The sequence below is a fragment of the Oculina patagonica genome, chromosome 4 (genome assembly GCF_052425735.1).
Source record: "Oculina patagonica isolate OP01 chromosome 4, crgOcupat, whole genome shotgun sequence".
NCBI classification, from domain to species: Eukaryota; Metazoa; Cnidaria; class Anthozoa; order Scleractinia; family Oculinidae; genus Oculina; species Oculina patagonica.
Genome location: NC_135761.1, coordinates 43,597,823 through 43,625,359, shown reverse-complemented (window position 1 = coordinate 43,625,359; position 27,537 = coordinate 43,597,823). Strand labels below are relative to the sequence as shown.

The following is a 27,537-nucleotide window of genomic DNA, read 5'->3' as shown; positions in this document are numbered from 1 at the left end:
GCAAGTAAGTGCATGCCTCGTAAAAAGGTTGACTTTCCCAGCTATTTATTCTAATGATCCTTTGAGACTCTCATCACCCTCTCTCCTCAGCAACTAACTTTTTTTCTCGCCTGAATGAAATCTTCCATTTTAAAACCCTAGGCCGAAGGAAAGAGGCTCGTCTCGTTTTAGTTCTTAAACGAGCGACTATTGTTTACCCTAGATTGTTCCGTGTATTTTGACTACGCCTGACCTCTCCCCCGCAAAATCATATACTGGAACATTTAACATGATGTCTTGCGTGTGTGTTTTACTAGAGCATATATCGTGATTCTTAGACGCGTTCACGTTAACAATAACATTTCGTGCTCTTTAATTGATCCTAAGCCCTCATGCGAGACTTGCCAATCACAGGGCAGAAGATAACAATAAGAGACTTTCAAGTCAGTAAATAAACACGCATGCACGTCAATTTATTTTCATGATACATAACCAGGAAAATCGATCGCTGGCAAAATCCTAGTAGTCGGCAAACAAGACCCAGCAGTATCATCCTGTCCGGGCACTAAAATACATATCGAGTTGTCCGGTGGTGTGATATCATGCCGTATTTCACGTTGAACAACCCAGTGCCTCTCAAAACGTAAGTAGTTGATGAAATTGTTTGTGTCGTAAAAGTAGTCTGAATCTCAAAGCCTGTCAAAAAGTGAAAGGTTATAAAAATAATTTCAACTTAGTAACATTCAAAATTCGTCGAAAATCGAACACAAAAACGTGATATTGCCTTTTGAGTCGCTTTGTAGTTGATAACGAGTTCTATCGAGATCATTAGTAATCTGATTCGGTTAATCAAAATATCGTAAGAAATACCAAATTTTATCAGTTTGTTATATTAAAGGGGTGTGTGGGGTATAATTTTGTTACTTTATCCGTAGCTAATCGTTCATATCCAACAGTTTTGTTACAATTTCTTATCGCTGTTGTCACTTGCTTATTTGCGTGACTTAGCGGGATAAGCTTTTAGTGTGTGTTCCGTGAATTAAAATTCGTCACAATTGCAACACAATGTTTTTCGTTTAGTTCATTCGCAAATCTTTAATTTTCAGCTATTTATACGATAACCTGTAAGATATCGTTCGTTATATTTTTTCGACCTTATCGATTTAGTGTTTAAAGATTTTTTTTTTCGTTTTCAGCGCTCACAAATTAAAGTTGTAATGACTACGCGAAATTATTATTCACGAACGGTCTGTGATCACGCGAACGATGTATAAATTCATCAGAAACCATTTAATATTCTCAGTTTCTCTTAAAACCGTTAAATTTGGTGTAAAAAACTTAGAAACCTTGTCTTGTTTGCTTAACGGATGCGATAACATTGGAGTATAATAAACGGAAGCCAAAGAAAATACACTTTGACAGTCACAGCGTTAATTTATGCGCATATTAATTCATTCTCGTGTCATCGAGTGCTTGAAGTTAAAATTTATGCAGGCCAACTTCCTTTCAGTAAAGTTTTTATTACACGTTGTCAAAGGAAGGTTATAGGTCAATGCATTTAACTACTGCATTTTGAACTATAAAATAACGACAAAACGCATTTGCAATAACGCAGCATTGAAATTAAAACAAGTTCCGTTTTCTCGCATTAAGAAACAAGAGGCCACCCAATTTGAACGGATTTACGCAGCCCTAGTTAAATTACTTTTCAAGTAGTTCGCAAATAAACTCGCCTCAAACAGGTTTCCTATAAAAATAACTATCAACAATAAGTTGATATGCAATTTATGCATGACAAAAGTCGTCCTCGAAGGTTTTGTTATTTTTACGGTATTTTCCCGGGAAATGACGTAATCGTAACAGAGCTGTTGAAATACCGTTCGCTGATTGGCTATTGCCATGGCGGTGGAGAAATATACAAAGTTGAATTATGGGAAGCTCCTTTGAAAGCGGCTCGTCGAATTTTGTTGTGTATCCGATAAATATCGCGTTTTTAATGGGCCAAAAGCGTCTGTGTTCACGCTGATTTTCCACCAATGGATGCCAAACACTCGGCGGTTTTTTTTTATCGCCAGCGATCGCTGCAATGACGAAGGGAAACCATTCTGATGGCCATTGCACGCGTACACAAAGGAGCAGAAGAAATTACATGAGACACTACTACGATTGTACTTCAAGACTCTTTTCCGATGGAAGGTGCACAGAATATCAGATCACTCTACGCGAATTTCCTGTTTCACACTTAATGTACACTTGTTGTATCCTCTTGCAAAATCTTTTTAACATCAGACTTGCTTTATGTTCCTCAGAGCCGATGACTACCTGAACGAACTTTTCTTGAATGCAGCGAAGGTCAGCATCGCTTTTAAATTTTACAATAGCTTACTTGTTTTGTCTGCGTACATGTAATCGCATCAGTGCGATTCTGACATTTTCTACGACTTCTCTTCGCAGAATGGAGACTACGAGAGAGTACAGAACTTCCTCGCTCGTACGTCGAGAAACGCGGTAAGCTAGACAATTCCTGAACACAAAACAAATAACTTTAGCAGTGAGGTATAAGTTACAACTGCAGTTCCTTGATTCAAAGGAGATCGTGGTTGCAAGCCTAAGCTTATATCCAACTTTTGTTAGCTAGGCTTACATAGATCAGCCATTTTTGTTGTTATACAAGCAGTGGTTTATATTAAGGCTTTGCTTCTGATAAATTTTATTTTTTAACTAGTCTGTCAACGTGGACGCAAAGGACAAGGAAGGGGGCTACACTGCGGTCATGCTCGCCGCAATGAACGAACATCAAAAGGTATTAAAATAAAAATCATTAGAAGCCAATATTAAATTTTCCGTCAATTAACATTATTGATGAGTTATAAGTACTATTTTGGACCATTCTAGATTCTATATAAATCCTTTTTTCGGTTTAGGAAATCTAAAATGGTCGCGCTATTAGCATGGCGTGACGACACGAAATCTGGAGGAAGTTTAACTGTGAGCCCGTGGCGAATGTTTACTTAAGGTGGCTTAATACAGTTTTTACAGGGCAAATCAGCCCAACCTTTAACTCTCTCTGTAAAATCTCCAGAAAAGTTTTGTCATTTCTCTTATCACAGTTTATTACATCCTAAAACCATCTAATGCGATATTTGGAAAATAAAAAGGTGCTAATAAACATCTTAAATGAACCGGCCGAGTGCTCATGAGGGGACTGGCACTAGTAGTTTAAACAGCGTTTTTCTCAAAATCTACTCGTACGACCCTACCTCAAAATCTCAGAAATAAGAAATTGGCTTTGATTTATCATTCATGCAAAATAATATAAAAATCTGTAAGACAGATTTTTCGCAAAATAGGAAAGTGTGATATTTTGCCGATTTTTAAAATAGCTCAAAATCTGTCTTACAGATTTTTTCAAAATTTTGGCCGTGAACGTGGTTCACCCCTTAAATTTAATTGTGAAAGTTTCATGATAGGTTGTACGGTAGGTTTTCGAGAAAATCTGGATCAAAATCTGGCTTTTACGACCTCCGAAGTGAATCAAATTGCGCGTGCGAGCGCGCGCTCATATGACGCCATGCGTCGCGAGCGATAATGAAAGACAGAATTAGAACTTCTCTGTCGGATGTTTATCCACATTTTTTGTCGTATTGTTTTCCGTCCCAGGTTTCGAGACCTATCTGAAAGTATTTTGAAGTTTTCTTTTGTATACAAATTTGGTAAAACAGATGGAACTCTTTTTCGTTTCTGTTTAGAGTTGCTAGCGCCATTTTAGGCCGCGCGAGCAATAATGCGTCAAGCAGAAAATCGTAGCGCGCGCCTTTGAGCCACGTAAAAACTGTATTCAGCCACCTTAAGTACCTTCGAATTCTATTCAACTTCCTCAAGAGTTTCCTATCGAGCCATGGAAACAAGAAGCGGAATTTTTTTTATTTCTCCTATAAAATAAACCCAACAAAATTATTTTATTTGTTATTGCCTGTCATCAAAAAAGTTTTCAAGGGTGTGACTCAATTCCTTAATTCAAACTTTCTGGAGACGGAGCACAGGGGGTCCTGTCATTCAGTACATAAGACATTCTGGACGGTGGCAAATGGTAAACTGTAGACTTTGCGAGACAGTAAAAGCTACATGTAATATATTTTCTGCTGGCCAGCCCTAGACTCACTTAGCATCGTGAAAGAAATTAACATTTAGAGAAGTTAAGTGTCACACACACAACCCAAATGAGACAGCAAACTTGACCCTTGAAATTTGGCTTAAAACTGTGTGATCTCAACCAATATTTTTCTAGAATTTTTTTTTGGCCGTGTTCACACTTAGTGCCCGAGCACTGGAAACCTGAACACCGGCAAAAATAGTGTTGTGCTCATACAGAAAACCAAAGTACCCAAGTACACTAAAGTGCCCGTGGCAAAATTCTGGCATGGGTACTTGAAAAAATAGCATCACATTTGTGCCCAGCGAGAACTGTACTCAGGGACCGTGCCCAGACACCAAGTGTGAAAACAGTCTTGCACCAATAAACTACAATGAAGATCTATGTTTAATTTCTAAGTCAGTGTTAACACTTTCTGCCTGAGCACTATACTGGTACCTGGGCACTGAAAAAAAAAAAAAAAAGGCGTCTTGTTCACACACAGAAAACCAAAGTACCCAAGCCAGCACTGTTAAGTGCTTGAGTACAAGGTCAAGACCTTGTACTTGGGAATTATGGCGTGGGCACTTGAAAAAATAGTATGTTCACATTAATTACTGCCCAGTGATAATCGTACTCGTGCACCGTGCCCAGGTAACAAGTGTGAACACAGCTTAAGGGTAGAATACATGTAGTTTGGAAGGGTAGAGCCAACTACGACCCAAAATATATACATGTAGCAGTGGAAATATTTTTTTCCTCAACTTTTTGCACTTAAAAACAAACTTATTTAACAGTATGAGTTTACTCTTCTAAGTTGGTGTATAGTGTACTTGTTGTAGTTAATAAAAGTCGCCATCTCCTGTACACAGGTGGTGTTGCTGTTGCTTAACTATGGAGCAGACATAACGCTGTGTAACAACAGAGGACAGTCAGTCATGGATTTTGCTTCAGACTCAATGAGACCCCTACTTCTGGGTATGTAAGTTATTTTAATATAAGAAAATGTTTTATCCAAAAAAATGTTCAAATTTACATTTTGGTAAAAAAAAAAAAAAAAAAAAAAACTACAAAACAACTCTTCTATTGCTAATACAATACAATACAAATTTTATTGTCAACTCCCCATGGGGGCTTTTCAGAGACAATGAAAAATAAAAAAATAAAAAATAAAAATGCTAAATAAAAAATGCTAATGTTAATTTAATAAAAAATGAAACATAATGAATTACAATGTATCAATCAAACCAACAAGGAAATAGGGATTTTTACAACTCTTACAAGTAAATACCATGTAACATTAAAAAAGTAATGACCCTTGTTTCTTTTAGATTTTTTGAGCAGTCCTGTACTAAATAGTAATGTACAATTTTATTTAATACATGTATATTTTAATATGTTAAATTAAAATTTCCTTTTTTTCTTGATTTTCAGGTTCTGTTGCAAGACAAGGTCAGTAAAGTTCTCAAATTAATGGCATTATTTTTGTAGATGTTGTTGGCAGTATTAGATTACATTTATCTGTAACCACATTTATTTTTTTTTATTATTCATTAAGTTTTTTTATTTGTTCATTTGTTCATTTATTTATTTGAATTTATTTCTGTGCACAGGGTATTCATCTCGGCATTTGCTGCAGGCAGCCTGGCAAGGAAATGTTCAACTGGTGAAGAGGTTGCTCGTAAGTGATTAAAGTTTAAAACTTCATGAAACCAAGAGCTTAAAAAAATACATTTGAATTGTCATTTTATTGTTTAACAACAAAATCATCAGAAAGTCTAGTTTTGTTTAATTGGCCTAATAATCTGTTTCAGTCATCTAAATCCATGCTGGACGTGAACTGCAAGAACGCTGATGGTTTTACACCTCTTCTCCTGGTCACGAGAGACCTAAACCTCTTTGAGAAAAGTAAGATAAAAGTTTTATATAGTCAGTTAAATGTTACATAAATGGCAATTACTTTTATATTTGTCTTTGGTTAATTTGTTTTTTAAATTTTAAAACAAGTTTGTTTTTTTTCTTTTCCTTTGTTTCTTAAACTTTAGTTATTTTATTTAGTTGTAATTATAATTAATTAATGTTAAAGTGCTGCTAATAATCATAAAACCAATCCGATTGAATAACTGTAGTTGAGAAAGCTGTTATGGAGAATGGTTATCACCCAGTAGAAGTTGTCAAGGAGCTGATACATCACAAAGCGTAAGTCACTATTAACAAAGGGATTGTGCAAGTCTGTGCATAAATAGACCATTTTACAGTTGTCTGCTCAGGACCTGGCCTTTGATGGAAGTGAGGCTGGAGGTGACCTTGTTTTGATACAGACCTCACTGCTTTTGTTGTGTTAATCATGTTGTTTTGATGCAAACTAGTTTGCATTTACATGATAAAGCAGAGAGGTTTGTATCAATGCAAGGTCACCTCCAGCCTCACCTCCATTCAAAGGCCAGGTCACTTGGCAGGCAACTGTAAAATGGACTATTGTGCATACCTGTAGTGGAAATTCCTAATTTCTCATATTTTCAAGGGAAAGAGGAAGTTGGTTTAAGAAATTGGGAAGAGAATCAACTTTTGGTTCTATTTATTGGGAGGTTTGAGAAATTTGGGAGGCACGGTGGTCTTATGGTTAGTGCACTGGACTCTAGATCTGGGTCGAGCAGTCCGGGTTCTGAAGCCCTGGCTGGGGCCACTGTGTTGTGTTCTTGGGCAATATACTGTACTCTCATAGTGCCTCTCTCTACCCAGGTGAATAAATGGGTTCTGACGAAATAATGCTGTAGGGTAACCCTGTGATGGGCTAGCATCCCATCTAGGGGGGGGGGGGAGTAGCCACTTAATGCTTCCGAAACAGAGACAAGCTCCGGCAGTATGGGCCCCTTGGCTAAATTAAAGGCTTTACCTTTTGAGAAATTGGGGTTCCACTGTTCATGAAATATACAAGTATACTGACCGTGCAAAAAAAATTGTTGGCCGGGTGCACATGTTAGGCCTCTGGTGTGCATAGCACTCAATTGACATACATGTACTTGTACGACTGTACATGAAAATGTGGAGAAAAGAAAAAAAAATTCTTAAGAATTGTAATTTAGTTACTAATATGCTCAAGATATTTACTCTAAAAAAATGATTTGTACATGTATTAAAGGCTGTGCTAACTCATTTTACTATAAATTGTTTTATTAGTGACTGTGGTGCAAAGGATAGTGAAGGTAAAAGACCTCTTCACTTTGCTGCTCATGGAAAAGGAAGCTTTGCCAGGGATGTTGTTGATGTCCTGATAGAGAAGGGTGCAAGTGAAATTGGTGAGTTACTGAGTGATATTACAAAATGTATAATGTAGCATCATTAACACAGGTATACACAGATTTTACAATAAGTTGCTGAAAGAAAAGAATTAAACCAAAGTTGCCATCACGATTTGCTAGAAAGAGTTTGTTGCACTTTTAAAACTAATGCCTCATTGCAAACATTGCACAGGCAAAAAGTTAATTAAAAACTCTGTTCAAACATCTGTCTGGGTCTTTCTGTCTTACTCAGTCTGACTGTCTACAATTTACCTGTCTGGTCTGTCTGTCTTTCTGGGGTCCTCGTTTGCGAAGCAGCGAGGCATGCAATCCATTCCAGTTAGCCTACAAAGCACTTCTGTTAGCCTTAATGGCACTGCAGTTTAAGCCTAATGGCACTCCACTTAGCCTTATAAATAGCCCCCCTGTTAGCCTACAGTTAGCTTAGGTAGCTTGTGGTTACCCTTTTTTGGGGGGTAGGGATTTCTGCCTCGCATGCCTCTTTGCCTCGCATATTTGTTAGACTGTCTGTTGGTCTGCCTCCTTGTGTGACTCTTGATGAGCGAGGGTGGTGATCTTGTTGCTGCAACCTTAAGCTGTTTATGTATTGATAACCAGTTGGTAATAATCTGATTTTTTAATTGTGTGTACATATATACACTGTTCACAGTGTCCTTGTCATAATTTCCATCAGCGTTCTTACATTTGTTGTTCATTTTTACCAACAGATGTGCCAGACAGATTCAGCAACTCCCCCCTGCACTGGGCAACCAAAGAAGACAATCAGCCTATTCTCCTGGCTCTTATCAAGGGGGGAGCGAATGTCAATGCCAAAGGACATATTGGAAAGACTCCCCTTCACATAGCTGTATGTATACTGTCATTTATCACTTGTTTGTTGTTTGTTAAGGTGTTTTATTGAAACATTGTCATACTTTTTGTTTGTAACACACTGCAGGCTTCACATGGATTTGAGAAAGCATCTGATACACTTCTTTATCATGGAGCCGATGTGACAATAACAGACGACAATGGTAGGTTCAATTATCTATTGGTTAAAAAACTTGTGCCAGTTGAAATCATCCAAACATTAACTTGGTAGTGCATGTTTTCCTAGTATGTTTAAATGTTCCACATGAGCTTCAATTGGTGGTCCTGTAAGACGTTACTTTTTGTTATTGAATGGAAAGTATTAATTTTAATTTATTTTTTTGGCACTAAAAAAAAAACAAAATGATATTGTACAATGGTAAAATAACCAGATACCAGCCCAACCCTCCAAACTAAGACCATTTTCCCTCAACTCAAATTTTGGAGCTGGCCACTAAATTAGAACCGAAGTCTCCAGCCTGGCAACTAAAATTTAAAAGAAGTATTGAACGCGTGAGCTAAATAAATTTTTCACTGGCGACCAGACTTGAGCTGTCGGTGGCTAAATGGCCACTAGGGAAAAAAGGGGAGCAGCCAATTTTACTTGTCCCCATGTTGTGGTCTCAGTATTCTACTTCCAATTTTCCATAATTGAGTGTCGTGTCTATGCGTAATTTGCTGTGCAGGTCTGTCACCTGTTGATGTTGCAAAGGGCAGAAGAGTTCAAGTGGCACTGAAAGGTACTTAATAGTGTGTTTTTACCCATTATGTTGTGCTTTTAATTTACTTGGGAGCCAAATATCTCCCCTTTATAGAGAGTTGCATGAATTTCAGCTGGTGACTGACAACAGAAAATCCTGCTTTACAAGATAATGGTTCCAGAAAATGTCCATACTCCCCCCACAGAAAGGATTGGGAATTCTTGTGGGTGGGAGGGGTCTCAAAGGCCAAAAATTTTAAGGAAAATGTATGAAGCTTAATTGGAGTTTCCAGAGGGGGTGGGGGGTCTTAGGAAAAATCCCTTCCATGGGGGAGGTATGGATAATTTATGGACCTACACAATGGTAATAAATGGAATGCCTGATCAGCTCTTGTCTTAATTCTTTTTCTTTTATAGATGCTTGGGCAGAACAAACCAAAAATAACAAACTTCAATCCAAGAGGATCTTGTCAGGTAATAATCTGAATAACAATTAACTCACAAAAAAAAAAATCATGATAACAATGAATCCAAAAAAAAGATGAACAAGGATTTGACTGATCAATGTTTTTTAACAGTCAAAACATCATTCTTCTTTCTTGAGTTCATTTTTATTGCAAAACCAATTTCAGAAAAAACTTACTGATTCTCATGAAAAGGTTGTCTGCATTGATGGTATTTGACTTTAACTTTAACAGCTCCAGCTCCACCTCACGTTCAGCAAGACTCGGCTCAAGTAAGCACTGAATTGACTGAACAGAAACCAGCTGAGGAACATCGGGTAAGCCAGTTCTTTTTCATACTATATGACTTTCCAAGTATGCGAAATACGACCAGCATTCACTGTTGCAATTTACAAACAGTTGTATACATGTATGTGCAAATTTCAGAACTGTAACTTGAAGAGAAAAGAGAAACGCGATTTTAATTTTGCTGACTTCTATTAATTTTTGTAGGAGGAAACTGCTCGGATCAGTACAGCTCCACCACAAGGAGTTGAAAGTAAGTAGGAAGTACTACCTTGAAGAAAAAAAGACATATTGAACACTCACTTGAAAATATAACCCGCAATTTATTGCATAATTATTTTGCTCTGTGTATCTTTATTGTTACATGTACACAATAAGTGCAGCACAAGGAATTCAGTGTAATTCAAATTATAGCTAATGATTAAGTTGTTAAATGACAACTTGCCTCAGTAAGATTAGGATCACAACAAGCTAGCTTGCATATGTTCAACACTTTACCTTGAACCATGTTCTAAAAAGTTTCTCTGCTATTGTCTCTTGTGTTCTACAGGAAAACTAAAGAAAAGGTCCCAGAGTTCCATAACTGTAAATGAGATCTCTGTGCTTGAAGAAAGGTAGGATAGCCTTTTGATTCCAAAAAGTCACTGATAAAGATCTCCTTTCTCCATATACTGTCCATACATTGTTAAGCAAATACTAGGTGATAAGAATTGAGAAATTCGTCAACCAAAAGAATATCTTGTTTAAGGGACACTGTCACAGGGATTTTAATGCTTTTCGGTAAAAGTACTAAAATTGGCGAATAGGTCTTCTCGTACATAAAATGCACCTTGTACATCAAGATGGAGATTATAATAAAAGTAAATTGTTGTTGAAGGAAGAAGGGAGTCACAATAATTTTAAGGTGTTTTTCCAGTCCACAAGGACAAAAGTTGAAAAAATCAGCCTGACTTTTTCAAGTTGAGATCTAAAGTTCCTAATGGTATCACAATAATATCACTTGTTTATTGCTTTAGCACACTTGCATGGTGATTTTAACAAAATTGGACAACTATTCGTAATTTCCATATGTCTTAAGGCTCTTGAGTTTTTGAAGTGAAACTGTGGCAGTGTCACTTTAACAATACATTTTTTTTTACTACCAAACTGAATGGCAATCACGGAAGGAAACTATTTATATTCAACTTGTACTTGAAACAGCCAACACTTTCACAATCCAGCTTTAAATTCACCTTGCCTACTTTTTTTCAGAACCAGCGTTTCAGGTTCAAGGAAAATTTCTGATGTACGCATGCCTAGAATTCCTTCAGCCCAGAAAACCGAATTGTTGTCACCAGGCTCAAAATCTAACCCTGGGTCTGCTGGCAGAGCGCAGTCTGGAAAACAAGACTTTACAGGTATGTAAAAAAGTAAACAAAATATAGCCACTTTTTAGAGCGTTTTTCATCTGTGTGGAAAAACCAATGAGAATTTGCCGGCAAATGGAACAGTACGATTTTTCAATAAACACAATGGTACAGAACAAGTGTGAACTTTCCAGTGGGAAGGACCGTTCCATTTCATTTCCCACCTGAACAGCCGCGTATTTCATCGAGGAGCATGGTAATAGTCCTTCTCAACCGTCCGTCGCCATGTGATCTTTGGGCGACCTCTCTTTCGTTTCCCTTCTGGCGTCCAGTACAGGGCGGTTTTTGCAATGGAGGTTTCCTGGCGAGCGACGTGGCCAATCCACCTCCAGCGTCTCCTCATCAAGATGAAAGATGGAAAAAAGGCAAAAGGGTACAGTGATATTCCGAGCATTTCGGTAAAAACGAGAAAAGAGGAACACCTAAGGTATTCCATTTTTTCTGAAAACTTCCAGTGCAATGACTGTAAAAGTTAAAAAAAAAAACCGTTCCATTTAATTTTTCACCTGAACAACTGGTTTCCGTACAAATGCAAAGCGCTCTTTGTTTACAATGTCACGTTTGTGGATGGAGTTATTTAAGTTTTTTTTCGTTTCATTTATTTCCAGGAATAAATAACATGCAGAATTCAGTGGGGCTTCCAAGTTTGTCAGTCCTCAACATTGAGCTGAGATACGTTAGGTATGTATTTTTTTTCTCTTTGTATTGTTATTTGGTTATTTATTAGAAATGATACACGCTGGTGCTCGGAAAGATTTTTCTACTGTGGTCGAGTTGAAATCGTTAGAGGGAGGGTAAGTTGACAGTAAAGCCAGACTACAGCAAAAGTGGTATTTTTTCTTAATTGTATATCAATTTCTGCAAAATGTTCAACTTTAATTCTAAGTTTTAGCCATTAAGATTAATAAATAGTTCAATTAAAATTTACAAAATCCATTTTCAATTTGTCCATTTGCTAAAGTTGCTGAATTAAGCTCATATGAAATTTCATTTTTATTCGCTTCAATAGAAATCTTCGCGGCGACAAACAAGGACAAACGAAAAGAAAGACATCTTCCCAGCTGCCTTCGCCGCCTAACTTTCGCTTACGTCATCGACTGTCAAGCCCAGTCCTCACGTATCAACGTAAGATTTCTCCGCCAGGAACGCCTGGCAAAGATGCGCGTCTTAGATCGTCTTCAACGTGTCAGGTCCAAAGCTCTACATGTAGATTGGCTTTACCTTCACGAGTACCTCCACTGGGAGGGAAAAGAGTGTTGACACCAGAGCTTAGATCGACAATAACACCGGAACTGGCGCAAGAAAATATCTCGTTTGTACCGGATATCGTCGATCTTGGTACGTATAAGAGTAAGGAATGTGCATTTCGTCTTTAAACAGTTTTAGATGGCAGTTAAAGCTATACTTTGGTGTTGTTTCCCCAAATGTTCCTCGCTGTTGCAGTGTTAGCCCTCAAGGCATGTACAAGTACCTCTCTCTCATCTTCATACAAGAAAATTGTGTGAAAATTATTGTAAGAGTAGCCTGCGAATACAGTCGCCTTTTCAAACAGGCCGGGAGCAAAGAGAGGTGGCTATATCCACAGGCTATTTTAAGAGCTGAAAGTGTTTTAAGATGACAATGGAGCAAGTGTAGAACAGAGACAAGTCGTACTGTGGAAGCCGTTTCGTGGCTCGTCACACAGCCAAAATGAATGTATGAAATCTAGTGAATTTATTAGGTTTCATACGAAAATAATTGACTTATATATTATCTTGCTTTCCAGATCTGCTCAGGAAGGAAGGGCTTTCAGATCGGACTACTACACCAGTCTTCTTATCAGAAGTGCGAGACGTCAAGCCTCCCCCGCCATCTCCACGCGGGGAGTCACGCTCCTCGGACAGGAGTCAAGAAGATGAACACCTAGAACCGAACCAGCCTCAAACGGCTGATGAAGCGGACATGACACGGACATTTACATCAATTCCACGCCCCACATTTTGGATTCCTGTCGGTGAAAATGCCACTGAGCATAACGAGATACCCAGTGTTGAAAAGGCTGGAGAGTCGTCTTCAAATGGGACAAAATTTTACATTGATCTCAGCAACTTAGAGGCCCTGGCCTCGGGACAGTGTTCGTTATGCGGGAAATCCCTTCCCGAGGAAACTCCCGCGTCTAGAAGGGGTTCCATTTCAACGACTCCTGACAAAGAATTATGCAAGTCTTGTAAACCGCGCCGTGGCTCAAATGAAGACGTTTTCTGGATTCCATTTACCGAGAAGAGAAAAGCATCTGCATTAAAAAGTCTTAACGGTGTGGAAAACGGTGAGGAGAGTGCAAAACCGAACGATAGGAGGAAATCGAATGATAAAATCACGGAACAAAGCAAAGCTGAAGATCGTGTACAAAATGAACAGCCTAGTCCAGCGTCTCCTGCTGCAGGGAGTAACAATAGTAAAGCACTTGTTTTGGCAAACAACTCAAGCAATACAGGCGTGCCTTCGCTCCCTTCAGACATGACAGGTTTTGATGTGTCTTGTGTCTGCGATAATAATACTGGCGTCTGCTCTTGTACTATCGTAAAGAAAGATATACCTTCTTTGTCACCTGTGACTAAAGAACCACTTTGATACTGTGGATGTTGTGAAGACAGTTGGCGAGGCAAGCTCTCTGGCAGAGTCTACTCTTGTCGCTCGACCAACAAATGACTATGCTTCTCCTACGCGCGCAGTTACCCCGACTAAAAGGAAATCCCCAGCGAAAAAGGAAAATGACGTTATATTGAAATCTTTTTCAGAAATTGATATTCATCATCCTACAACGACACAAAGAAAAAATGAAGAAGACTCAGGCGTGATGCATCAGGACGTGCCTTCTGAAGGTGCTAAATTGCCACTCACGCAAGAGGCCCTAAATGGCGCTAAAAACGATGGGCCTATTTCAAATGATACAGTAGAACCTAGTCCGCCAAAACAAGCGTGGACGACACCTAGGTTAGAAGAGCCTGGCGCTAGTGCTGTAAAAATTATCAACCCTTTTCCATCGCCTGTACCGCCCGAGGATAAGTCCGCTGTACATCCTCCTATCGGCCCCACGGGCGACAGCAGAATGGTAAATAAAAAGTTAACAGCCGGAAAGAAAGGAAAGAGGGCAGGAGGAAAACCTGCGAGTAACTCGAAAAACGGTAAGCCAAGGACGAAAAGCAAAGCTACAGAACAAAACGGCAATGGGGGTAAAAAGAAAGGAAAAGGAAAAAAGAAAAGCGACATGAAAATGATCACGGTGCAACAAAGGGAAGCCGGGGAAGAACTCGGGTTGAGGACAATATCCCAGGGTGGTTTGGATGTTGCGGAGGAGTCTATGGATTATCTCTCCTCGTTCCGACCTTTTAACGCTCGGATGTTTAAGGGAAAGCACCCCATTTTGAGCCCGATACCGGAGTCTCCTCGGAGTACATCAAATACCCCTTGGGGTGCCGAAACTACCCCACGGGTCGCTGACATACCCGAGAGTCATGACGGGAATAGTGCCGAGGTCCAAGAGGAAAAAGCTAATGGTGTTGCTGCAGTGGGAGATGCGAGCGGAGGAGATGCGCAGAGCTCCCAGGGAGTAGCGATGGAAGGTGACTTTGACGTTGTAGATGGTGGGATGTTTAGCAAGGTGATTGGAATGTGTGTTCCTCGGCTGAAGTTTGGGAAATCGGACGTGGAGTCCGACTCGGGATCAGAGGAAGAGAGCAGTAAACCGCTTCTTAGACACCCCCAGGGGGGTGGAATCAGGGAGCAGCGGCCTGAGCCTGTTGAAACAAGTGCTGTTAGGGACAGTGACGATAGATTGAGTATAGGAAGCGGTCACCAACCACAGGTTATTCAGGATGAAGCTGACGACGACATGGAAGATATCGTAAGGCGCGAGCTTATTTTAGGACAAGAAATAGAAGGGAGTGGGGCACAGTTCGATCAACATTCTAATTCACGCAATGACATCGTCACGGACGATTCCTTAACAAATTTCACAAGCCACACGAGCTCGAGTTTAACCCGACCGAGTGCCGATGAAGAACCGATTTTAAGTTACCGATACTCTAGAGACGCTCCGCCGACGATGTTACCCGAGTCGGATTTTGTGAACGAAGAAGAGCTGCCATCTTCCGACACAAGTTCGTACTCCGAGCAGTATTCAGACACAGACTCGTCATACAACAGTTGTGGCTCGGCCTCACCGCGGCCTCTGTCGCCAGCTTCTTCGCTCAATAGCAGCGATACGTACTTCTCCTCGCCGCGTGACTCGTCGTGCGCGGAAACGCCCACCCCGGACCGAGACATGTGCTCGGAAAACTCGGTCGAGTTCGACTACTACGAGCGCATGGCGAGAGAAAAGTCGGGCGTTAGCAGCGCCAGTAGCAGCAGCAGCTCTACGATTCGAACGCAGTCCAACGTGTCGCTTGGCAGTCTGGGTAATATTTCCCAGGGTTCTGTGGGGAGTTTCTCTGGCTCGGTAACTGAGAACGTGGTGCGGAGTCGACTCAGTGCGTCTGCTCGGAGCCAGTCCTCCGAGAGTTGTGAAGAGGAGATCTTTTGGAAGAAAGGCAATGTGTTAGGCAGAGGAGCATTTGGAACGGTAAGTCATATTAATATCACAGATCAGGTTCTCGTAATTAAGAAAACTAAGCATTACTGTTAATAATATTTGTCACACGAAATGTTGTTTAAGTGCTTCAGAACGACCAACCACTCATTAAGAAAGAAAGCCAAAAAGAAGACCATTTTATGCAGGAAGCGAATTACAGTTTTATGTTGCGTCAAGTTTTAGACAAACGTTTAGAGCAGGGGATTCAAAATTGACATTTTTATACTTGCGTTTCACGTTTTGCTTTGATAATTCAATCCATTTCCTTCGTTGCCGTTTGTTGTTGCTGTCTTATTGCCTAATGCAGTGTAATATGCGAGTTATGCGTGACGCGTGATTTGGATACTAGAAATAAGATGATATCACGGCACTGCCTTTGCCACCCTGCTTATATGTATGTGTTTCAGCGATTAGACGATTTTGCGCAAAAATATACCAGATTGGCTATGATCTAAGTATATTCGTTGTTATCACACTCAGTTGAATAAGTATGCTGTTTTGTTTTTCTCTATCAGGTTTGGTTGGGACTTACAAACAGAGGAGAAATGATCGCAGTCAAACAGGTTGAACTGAATCACAGCAACTTAGACGAGGCTGAAGAGGTATTACATGCGTTATCTCGACTGTGCTGTTTATTCGCATTGTCTACTTTTTGGGGGAGCTCGGTGGCAATCTTGTTCAACCTTCACCATTCGGACTTTTTCTGCAATTCCATGTGATTTTTTTTCTTTTTCTACCGTTTCTACCAAGGATTTACTGTCGCTTGCATCAAAGCGTGAAAACGTGCCGCCAAAACATGATCTAATTGGATATAAAACGTGGTATGATTGGTCATCAAACGTTTGTAGTTTGGCAGACCGTAACGGCCGTTTCGCGCCGAAAGGTCAACACAAACCGGTTTCGAAATGGCGCAAAGATTGGATATAGAGACTTCTCCGAAAAATTGATCCTGATTATATTTCACAGACTCCGTTCGAAATATATGAGAAAACAAATGGTAGGAATTTCCCAGTTAGTGCTTCAAACCACTTTTTAACGCTAAAAATATAAGGGGTACCCCCTTAAAAGCAAAACAAGGGCCTGGGTCTACCCATAAGGCCCTGGTGCCTAGGTCCCGCGGACCCATGATCCTTCGCTGGCTTTTTTTCCTTGTGCTTCAAACCCTACGGTAAGTATTTGCCCTTTATCTTGTATTTTTGCTAATTTTTTACCTTTTCAGGCTATTCCTCTGTGTTTTTGGCACAGCAGGTTTCTTTTTAGCGATATTTTGTCGCTCTTCAGATATATTGCATCGCTGAAGATATCCATTTGGCAACACAAAGTCGCATAGAAGGACTCGTTGCTGGTCGCCATCTTCCCGCCGAAACTGTTTCGCCGTCTGCCTGAAATACGTGATGAATGGTCCTGCCAAACGACGCAAAGACCTTTCACGTAGAAGACGATGATACTCTTCAGGAGATTCTTCTCTCGCTCGAGAGTCTTTACGAGCGAATAGATTCGCTGCGAACAAGTTCAGTCTGATGATCTGTCGATTATGGCTAATGACTCGTCAGGATAGAAGTTCAGCGAACCTTTGGCGACCGATAAGTCATTTGGACTTCTGCTGCGCCCGTTCGGGCACCTGTGGAGCCTATTTAGGCACCCATAGAGCCTATTCAGGCACCAATATTGCCTATTGAGGCACCAATATTGCCTACTCAGGAACCAATATCGCCTATTTAGGCACCAATATTGCCTATTGAGGCACCAATAGAGCCCATTGAGGCACCAATATTGCCTGTTCAGGAACCAATATTGCCTATTCAGGCACCAATATTGCCTATTCAGGAACCAATATTGCCTATTCAGGCACCAATATTGCCTATTCAGGAACCAATATCGCCTATTTAGGCCCCAATATTGCCTATTGAGGCACCAATATTGCCTATTCAGGCACCAATATTGCCTATTCAGGAACCAATATCGCCTATTCAGGCACCAATATTGCCTATTGAGGCACCAATAGAGTCCATTGAGGCACCAATATTGCCTATTCAGGCACCTGTAGAGCCTATTTTAGGCACTCGTCGAGCTTATTAAGGAACAAACCGAGTCTGATAGATATCTAAAGAAGCTGGGAACTCAATGCAGTCTTATAATGATAGCACTCGTAGAGACCATTTAGAAACAAACAGAGTCTGATAAGACATATCTGACGAAGCTGCAAACTTAAGTACAGTATTACAGTGATGATAATGGTCTGTTCGACTCCCTTCCAAGTCAACCTCCTGGAAACCATTATCCTCTTTCCCCAAATTTGTGGATACTAACTTTTGCAAATATATATTATTGTATATAAGCAATATCTTCTTATTCTGGAAGATTGGGAACTCCTCAAGTGGATGCTCCCAAAACTTGATCAGCAATTGTCAAATCAAGTTTCCCTTTGAATGAGATATTCTGTCCAAGAAAGGGACAAGGTCCAATGTTCATTGTTTGCCTTGACTTCTAGAATGCCACTGGCCCCATGTATGGTGCCCCTGGTGTATGATTGAGGTCCAACTTATGTGACAATTAACCATGCTGCAAGCTTTACCTGCTGGCAGAGCAAATGCTTTTCTGTCTATTTTGAGACATCAGACAGATAAATAGAAACTTAATTTTACCACAGTAAATTTGTTCAAAATTACAACTATGGCTCTTTCTGTTCTCTGCAAACAGAGTGTTTCTTGCAGCCTGAACCAGGTCGTAACCCTTGCAGAGCTACCCTCAAGCTGTCACCAAAAAAGGGAGATGAAAAGATATGGCGCATTATACAGTCAATACTTTTCTAAACAAAGTTATATAGTTCCTTCTTTTGTAGCAAACATCAAGGAGACAGCTTGACCAATTAGCAATCCACTTGATATGTGTATTTGCACCGTTCCAAACTTAGTTGCCAGAATTAGCGTTGACGACGGTCAAAAGGTGAAGTCAATTAGACTCGCACAGTACAATTACTCCTAGCGCCTTGTGACTTAAAAATCGCCCCAAAACCGTACCGTGTATTCTCCACATCATTGCGGGTTCTCAGAAATGAGCCTTCGGTTTTTAATATACCATCCCTATATGTCTCCACCTTTACCCACGTATCGGGTCAGGAGCTCTTGTATTATTCCAGCACTTCATAGGTTACCACGAAAAGGATCTTTATGAAAGATTTCCCTTTTCACGACACATTTTTTTTCACGGAAGCTCGTTTTCCTGGTACCAAAAACCTAGGACCCATGTGTCTAGTGATAGACCCGATCAAATGAAGTTCATTCTACCGAACCTTTCCAGACGGAAAACATCAGTTGCTTAAAAGCGTCGCTTTTACCAGGAGTTTTTATGTCAAGTACATTTTTAAGGACTCGTTCATTTCAGTTCTCGTTACGAGTTTTTCTCAAAATTAACTATTTTTTCGTACGGGAATATGTTCCAGTTCAAGACCCGCCCATTCGGCCTGTGTTTGGCCCTACAGAATTGATTAAGCCTCTTTCAACTTTCTTCAAGTGAAAGTCTATTCAAGTCCTTATAAACCTTTGACTTCGGCAACTAAGGAAGTCGTCAAAACACTCTGAAGTGGCTCTCCACCAGTCCTTTAAGGTTAACAAGTAACCTTGGAAAATCATTCATATTCCTACATCGGTGCTTACCCACTTACTGGGTTTCATAATTGTTTTCAATGTTAGTGATTTTACCATTCCGTCAGGAAAAAGCAGCAAGATTCTACACTGTTCTCACTGTCTGCTTCGCGGAATATCACAATGCGAAGCCCATGGCTATCAAATCTTATCGTTCTGATTTTACTAGCCATTTGGCAAATGCCTGTATATTTCCCGCCTTTTGCGTTCCGGTCCTAATAAAAGCCTACAAGTGAACCTGGCGAATACCCATATGTTTATTTGTTTGTTTGTCAGATCGACATTAAACTCAGAGACTTAAGACAGTATCCTGTCGCATTTATTTCACGTTTAGAAGCAGATGATTGCAGATCATGAGATAAGAAAATCGCTTAAAGGGTTTTTCCATAACCTCAAAGTTTACATAAGTTTTACATTACATGGTGTAATGTAAATTGATTATTATAAATGCATTTTTGGCGTAAAAAACTTACCTTCATAGCGAAATGTGGACAGTTTTGCAGTGCCAAATTAAATGGAATGCGTAAAGTCCTTGTTTTTAAGCGACTTAAGTAATTCAATTAGTTGCTATTATTTTATACCACTTCAAGCATATTTTCATTCAGTTTTTATTTTAAAGCTTGGGCTTTTTAATAATTAAAAAAAACAGAAGTTTTAACTAAACAAACTTCTCCTTCGAGAAAACGACTGATCTGCTATGAAAGCAAGAGGGAAGTCTGGGTCCACAATTATCCAAATAAGTCGTTTTAAATAATAATAATTATTTATTTTGGTGTATGTCACGTATACCAAGTTTATTGGAACCCGTCTATTTTTTGCCAAGCAAGGGATTACGGTATCACACCGGCAAATGTTACGTTCTTGAACATAACACAAGCGTATCTGTAGCCTATCTAAACTGCCGTTATAACTTACTACACTGCGGCCTCACTTGCCGCGGCAGACGTCGGTAAATCCAGAAAAATCCGCCCGCGCCGCGTCTGTCGGAGTTCCTAGGCGAAATCGCCTTGAGAAAAACCGCGGCAAATGGGTGTATGTTTTCGGGCGGTAGTACACACGTTATTCATTGTTATAAAAAGCTACTATAGCCCCTAACACTTTAAGTTCACCCAGCCAGGAAGTTGTTCTCCCTGAGTTTACATTTATCTCTGACCTCAACTCTCCTAACGGAGTTTTTTGCGGTGTCTTTCTTACTCGCTATATGTTATATTATGCTTAGAAAATCTGATATTTCAGGCTCGATTCAGACAAACCTACAGAAGCATTTTTTGTCCGTCTTTGACCAAGGCAAAAAGCTTTCTCCCAAATAATGTCTTCAACGATATTTAGTTATTTTATCTTTTTAGGAACATACATTCTGTCAACCGTTTAGTTGTTAATTTCAATTAGACTGCCCCACAAACCGTTATAACGCATTGTGGGCTGGCTAGAAAATTTTTATGTGTGCAGCAGGAATAGACAGTCATATTTTAAAGCTATGCTAGTGTGTGTTGCTTCTACAATAGCAGCCGCCAGTAAATTTCTCACACTTACTTTTTGCATTAGATGACCTATTGGTCTTGCGCTTAAACTGCATTCAGCACATTTTACTGTTATCCCATGTTTAATTTAAACCTTGCTATGGAGGTTTTTTCCTCAAGGTAGATGTAACAGCCGTTCTACACTGACATCGAGGTTTTTCCTCTCATTTAAGTTTACTTGGAAACTGGCTGTGTTATGATTTTTTAATTGCTTATACAAGTGGCGTTAAAAACTACCATTTGTTTTCTCATATATTTCGAACGGAGTCTGAAATATAATGAGAATTATACTAGGGCCGCCAAGCGGCCTGAAGTAATAATTCGGATTATATAAACAGACGAAGTGAGAAATATATGAGGTTCCCACCCTTCACCCTTCCCTGGTGTATTTATAGGGTGTTGCTTTGCCTGTCTATTTCACGGCGTCAAAAAGCCAGCGAAGGATCATGGGTCCGCGGGACCTAGGCACCAGGGCCTTATGGGTAGACCCAGGCCCTTGTTTTGCTTTTAAGGGGGTACCCCTTATATTTTTAGCGTTAAAAAGTGGTTTGAAGCACTAACTGGGAAATTCCTACCATTTGTTTTCTCATATATTTCTCACTTCGTCTGTTTATATAATCCGAATTATTACTTCAGGCCGCTTGGCGGCCCTAGTATAATTCTCATTTGTGTCGATATGCATTTGCAGGTCCATTTTAATCACTTCTAGCGCAAAGTTTCGCTTTGACTCAGTGTTAATGGTGAGCATTTTGAGTGCGAAAGTTTGCGTTAAGATCTGCTAAACTACAAATGTTTGACGATCAAACATGCCACGTTTGATAGCCAATTAGACCATGTTTTGGCGGCACGTGTTCACGCTTCGATGCAAGCGACGGTAGAGATAAAATTCCGTTTTACATGAAACGCTCGTTTGCATGTTACACTTTCGGCTTTGCATGCGACATTTGTTCACCATTTCTGCTACAATCTTGGACAAAACTGTTGAAACACTTAGGAAATTTCCACTAATTTAGCCAACGGAGTTCAGTTTTGCAACCCCCCTCCCCCCATTTCAATGCTGTTAATGCTGTAGTGTTTTCAAAACAAAGCCTGTCGAACCGCAAACCTCAAGAAATAACATTGAGTAGGGGAGAGGGGGATAAAATCTTTTTACCCGGTTGAAAGTCAGGACATTTGTGAAAAATGCGTGCAATGTGTTTGTTTCAACTAGTTTTGTCCAAGATTGTAGCTTTGGTCATAGACTTCGAGACATCGATTAACTGACGGTTATATTGCGTAATTTCTTTCACCATTAGCAATACGAGAAACTTCAGGAGGAAGTATCACTGCTGAAATCTTTGAAACACAAAAACATCGTCAAGTAAGTAACCAAACAACGTGTTCTTTTTCTTCTTTAGATTTAGTGAATAGCATTTTAAGTAAAAAGGACTATTAATATACCATTAAGATTACTTTGCAACAATTTGCAAAACGGCTGTCAAGGTTAGGATCTGATTCATGGCGAATTTCAATTTCAGCTCGGCTTCCAGAGCAAATGTTCTCAAAAAAGACATTTGCAATTACATGAAGAAGGTTTCATCCCGGGCCGAATTACAGCCCAGGCTGAAATTTCCAGCCCGGTTCTAAAACCGGGCTGAAAATCTCTGCCCGGGCAAACGGGCTGAAAAACCTCATGTAATCGCATTCAAGTTTCAGCCGGGGCTGAAAGTGAGCTTACAGATGCACAGTGATGGTTTTCAACGAAAGAAAATGGCGGCCACGATAATTTTTCCGTTTTAAAAGTGTTCAACCCGTGAACGAGCGTTAATGTTTTTGTTTCTACCATAAGTAGGAACAGTTTGTAACGTTTGCTCGATGTCATGTTATTTCTTAATGATTTTCTTATTTTTACTCTCAGGTTCATAGGCACTTGTTTAGACGGGGGTGTGGTGAACATCTTCATGGAGTACGTACCAGGGGGCTCCATTGCCTCCATACTTGCACGGTAAGGTACCTTTTATTGTTCTCCTTTTTTTTTCTTTTTTTAATTCACATATTTGTTAATTGTAATGACTAGATATAGGTAGAGTGTACAGAAAATCGTTAACTTCATGTCATTTTTTTTTTTTTTTGCGGCTTTCAGATTCGGATGTCTTGATGAACCAGTGTTCAGTCGATACACGAAGCAATTGTTGTCAGGCGTGTCGTATCTCCATAGCAACAACGTTATTCATAGGTACGTAAGACAATCAGGTTGTCCACTGAACTGTGTGTAAAATGTAATTTTGTCGCGATAGAGTAAGATGATGTTGTTTCCGATACAGTAGGCTACGCTTGGTGATTATCATTTTATCTAATAAACTCTCGCTTTGTCTTGCAGAGACATCAAAGGTGGTAACATACTGGTTATGCCGAGCGGGGCTCTAAAGCTGATCGACTTTGGTTGCGCCAAACGTCTTTACATGGTAAGCAGTGTGCCTTGCATACTTCGCAAGTATTTTTTTGAGTGTAGATTCGGTGAATAATTCGGGGAATAATATCTGTTTTGTCTCAGCTCACTACCAGTCTCCTGCGCAGCCATTATTACATCGTAATGAAATCCTCTGCTACCTGCTCCAGAAAAGCATTCCACCTCTTTTGTTTTGACGCCAACAACTTTGTTGTTTATAGGCAAAAAAGCCACTTTTATGGTTTGCAGAAAAGATAAGATCGCTTCAATTTTTAAACAGGGAAGGGAATGCAGTTCAATAGTAAAAGGATTGCATGTCGACTAAAATAATGGTTGCAAAGAAAAGTAGCTTTCTGCAGCTCCAAAAACCACGGATTCTACTCTCCTTTGCTAATAAAAGCGTAAGGTAATCTATCAAGCCTGTCTGAAACATCGTTTACACGGACGCGGTTATTAATCAACACGGTTTCATGACCTCGAAACCGCATCGAAAACGAAACGGTTTCGAAGTGTTTACACGAAACATACCCTACCGTTTTCCAAGTGTTTTCGAACGTGATTGTATAAGCAAGCGCTGCACTCTGCGAGGTTCGTCATGGTTACTCTTCGCGATCCAGTCTATTTGTGGCAAAACACTTGACCGTTTTCAAATCGATGCGGTTTTGCCGTTAACACGACCAATGAAACCGTATCGTTTTGAAAACGCTCCCCTTTTGAGAGCGTTTTCAAAACGATCCGGTTTCAGTTGTGTCTCGATCGACGCCGTGTAAACGAAAGGCGTAACCGCATCGAAAGCGATGCGGTTACAAATGAAACTGTGTCCGTGTAAACAGTGCACGTGTAAAAAGTAGTGCACATGTACCACGTAGAATCTTTAGCGAAAATTTGACATTTTTGGATGTTTTTGTTTCAGAATCTCAGCATGAGTAGAAGCAATATCCTTCGTTCCATGAAGGGCACGCCCTACTGGATGGCGCCCGAGGTCATCCGGGAGACTGGGCACGGCCGGAAGTCTGATATCTGGTAAGTGGGGCAGTCGCCCTTTCACAAAGCTGTAAGATTTCTGCGCGTGATTACTTTGGTACTCTTGCAAATCAACGTTTGAACCTTGAGCTGTTTTATGGCTCTTGGTTAACATGAGCAACTCGAAAATGGCTGAAAAATCTCGATCATTGCCATGGTTATTTTTATGTGGCGTTAATTTTCAATCTTTTTTTTGTGTGTGTTAACTTTTCAAATGTGCATTTAAATTAAACAGGAGTGTCGGCTGTACAGTGTTTGAAATGGCAACTGGAAAGCCTCCATGGTAAGTTAACGAATAAAATAAGTGAATACAGTTAAAATGAGTACAAGTAAAAAGCGTTATACGTACGTACAAGCTGTCAATTCTTTGGAGAAAAAGGAGGGAAAAGGTCATAGCCTCAGTCCTCTCGATATGGAAGGAATCAACGCAAATAAACTATTAAATACAAGTAAAGGTGTCAAGTATCACACAGCCAGAGCCTATCTGCTTTCGACGGTAGTATGGCGCAACTAGAAATGTGGGCAGCCTATTGCAAATTCTCCCCACCCACCCACCCATCCATCAACTTGTCATGTCACCCGGGCTAACCAAATTTCTGGCAGCCATTAATACCTCTGGTTGGAGGAGGCATTCTTGCCCAAGAACACCAACCCGAGCCTCTACATCTGGAGTCTAGCACACTAATCGCTAAGCCACCATGCCTCCCGCATAAGAACTACACTGATATTAAATAACAGGCTTGGTATTCATCAATGTGTTATTTTCCCCTTCTAGGTCTGACATGCCTCCCATGGCAGCCATCTTTGCTATTGGGAGTGGCTCGTTAGCTGTGCCGCAACTCAGCGAAAACTTCTCGCCAGGTGCTCGGGACTTCGTCAACAAGTGTCTTACGAGGTGGATACACTGACTGATTAACCGTTACCTTCTCTTTACCCGGGTAGCGCGTTAATGGGGCTATATCACGCAATTTTAGGCAATTTCAGCACTGACCAACTGTTCAAAGAATTAACTGAAATATCATAATAACGGCTTAAAACTGTAGAATAACTCAAAAGAAACACAAAAAGGCCAAAAAAGTGCATGGATGGGAAAAGTTCCAGAAGATTAAAACAGATTGCGTTCGGGTAAACTTGAAAAACGTCGGCCCGACTTTTTTAAAGTTTTTCTCAATTTTTTTGGAAGTGTCATTTACAATGCTCAAAAATCATCCTCGTTTGTTATGTGGCCGTGATTTTACCAATTGAAGACTTTTGTTCTGCCAATAATTAGAATTACCTTAAATACCGTGACCTAGCCCCTTAAAGATCCTTATCTATAGTAGTTTTGTCATCATTACTTCAATTCTCAACAACGTTGTTTACAAACAGAATTCTCATTTCTTTTTCCTTCCTTAATACCAACTAATATTTATACATTATGTTGTAGGGACCCAGATTTGCGACCTTCAGCCGATGAGCTTCTTCAGCACCACTTCTTGGGCGATCCTCAATAAGGCGGGTCCAGACTTCTCGCGCCGTCCTAGTTTAGGCGACAAATGGAAGTGCATGTTATAGCTAAAGAAGAATAAGTCATCAAAATTTTCAAAATAACAGCAATTAATGTAATATGAGAAATTGTAGATATATTGTGTGGTAAAATAATATATAAAAAATAAGTCACCAGACAAATTTTAAAATAACAATAGAGTGAGAATTCGTGGACATATTGTATGACAGAAAACAATTTGTCGAAGCTAAAGTATATTCTTGCAGTAAATTATGCCACGCTATCCACAGATATCAGTGTACAAAAGCGCATATGTTGTATATAATTATATATTTTTTGCTGCGCAGTTCTTCATACTTAAGTTAAAAATACAATTTTGAATGCAGATTTCTTTCATTTTCGACAGGATATAAGTTATAATATATTGTAGTGTGCGCGTGTTTTATCCTGCAAGCAAGAGGAGAGTGAATAATCTCAGGATTATGTTCATACATTCTGAAAAAAGAAAATTATTACATTTGTGTGCGTACAAATGTAATTAAAAATGTATTTTTATAGTGAAAAGGCAAATAAACAATTATTACCAAGGCCATGGTGTAGTCTGCATTCTTGGTAACGTTTGTTGGGTGCCGTTGCTTCCTTCTAGGCCGAATTAGCTACAAACATTTGTAACTTGACAAAAACGAGACGGCTATCTTGGATCCTGTAGAACTTTCACAAAAATTGCTGCTTCAATTATCTCGAAACTGCACGCTCAAGCTGTTCCCACATGAAGCCTGCTTCCTTCATTGCCGCCTCTGCCTACCCTGTGTCCTGTTTCGCTTGGGATGAACGGAGTGATTTCTAAGAAAAGCTTTCAACAGGAAGCAGTAATGAGCGAGTTCGTCTTTATTGCTGGCTTCCGTTTACTCAAGTCCAACTCATCCGATTAGGGCTTTTCTAAGTTGTTGGGACGGACAGTCTAGTTCAAAACACTAAACAAACTAACGCCCCCATACATGCAAGATCTGTTCTCCGCTCGTACTTAGTAAGTTTCTCTACAGTATCCGCAACTCTGAGAACATTCTGCAAGTACCTAAACCAAGAACTAACTATCTTAAGCGCAGTTTTGGTTATTCTGGGGCTGTTCTTTGGAATGGACTGCCATCGAAACTACGTAAGCCATTAACCCTAGCAAGCTTTAGAATGGGAATCAATGACTTCTACGCCTCAGCGGGCACCCACACGGAAAACACGTAAAACAGTATTATAGATATTTTTATATTATTTTTTCTTACTGATATTTTAACCGTGGTAAAATGAAGTTCTCTTCTATTATAAAATAAGTCTTTGAAACGTAATGGTATCATATAACGTAGACTAGGCTAGTCTAGACCGGACCGGACTGGACTAGACTACGCTAGACTAGACTATAAAATTAGACATACTACTATGACTAATGAAAAATCAATGAAAAGCCTGGAAGGTTGAACATACTCCCGTATCTGTGTCGAATATATGCAACTGGTCTTAATTGGCCGTATTCGCCAAGTCGTAGGACAAGGCATTGTACTATAACACGCAAAACCTGACCCTTTTTAAACGATGTAACAAATAAGAAGATGATACAGATAAGTTCAAAGGGGAACTTTATTAGCCATTTCACGTTACACTTGCTTCTGGAAAAAACAACATTTCCAGGCACGTTACAATAATGAGTATTAAATGGAC

At 39.9% G+C, this 27,537-nt stretch overlaps 1 protein-coding gene across 1 annotated transcript; it reads left to right on the top strand.

The window, feature by feature from the left end:
- Window positions 1-1,917: 1,917 nt before the first annotated feature.
- On the top strand, window positions 1,918-26,415 carry LOC144652473 (uncharacterized). Its single transcript, XM_078512481.1, is given in 31 exon segments — window positions 1,918-2,175; window positions 2,289-2,331; window positions 2,434-2,487; window positions 2,705-2,782; window positions 4,984-5,089; window positions 5,546-5,563; window positions 5,725-5,792; window positions 5,926-6,019; window positions 6,241-6,310; window positions 7,292-7,410; window positions 8,121-8,260; window positions 8,351-8,426; window positions 8,949-9,002; window positions 9,380-9,436; window positions 9,661-9,743; window positions 9,919-9,964; window positions 10,262-10,325; window positions 10,963-11,108; window positions 11,726-11,798; window positions 12,127-12,455; window positions 12,883-13,720; window positions 13,722-15,717; window positions 16,242-16,328; window positions 22,186-22,250; window positions 22,788-22,874; window positions 23,013-23,105; window positions 23,250-23,334; window positions 24,232-24,341; window positions 24,577-24,624; window positions 25,117-25,236; window positions 25,768-26,415. Coding segments are annotated over 31 exon segments (5,424 nt in total). The 5' UTR covers window positions 1,918-2,065; the 3' UTR covers window positions 25,835-26,415.
- The last annotated feature ends 1,122 nt before the right edge of the window (window positions 26,416-27,537 follow it).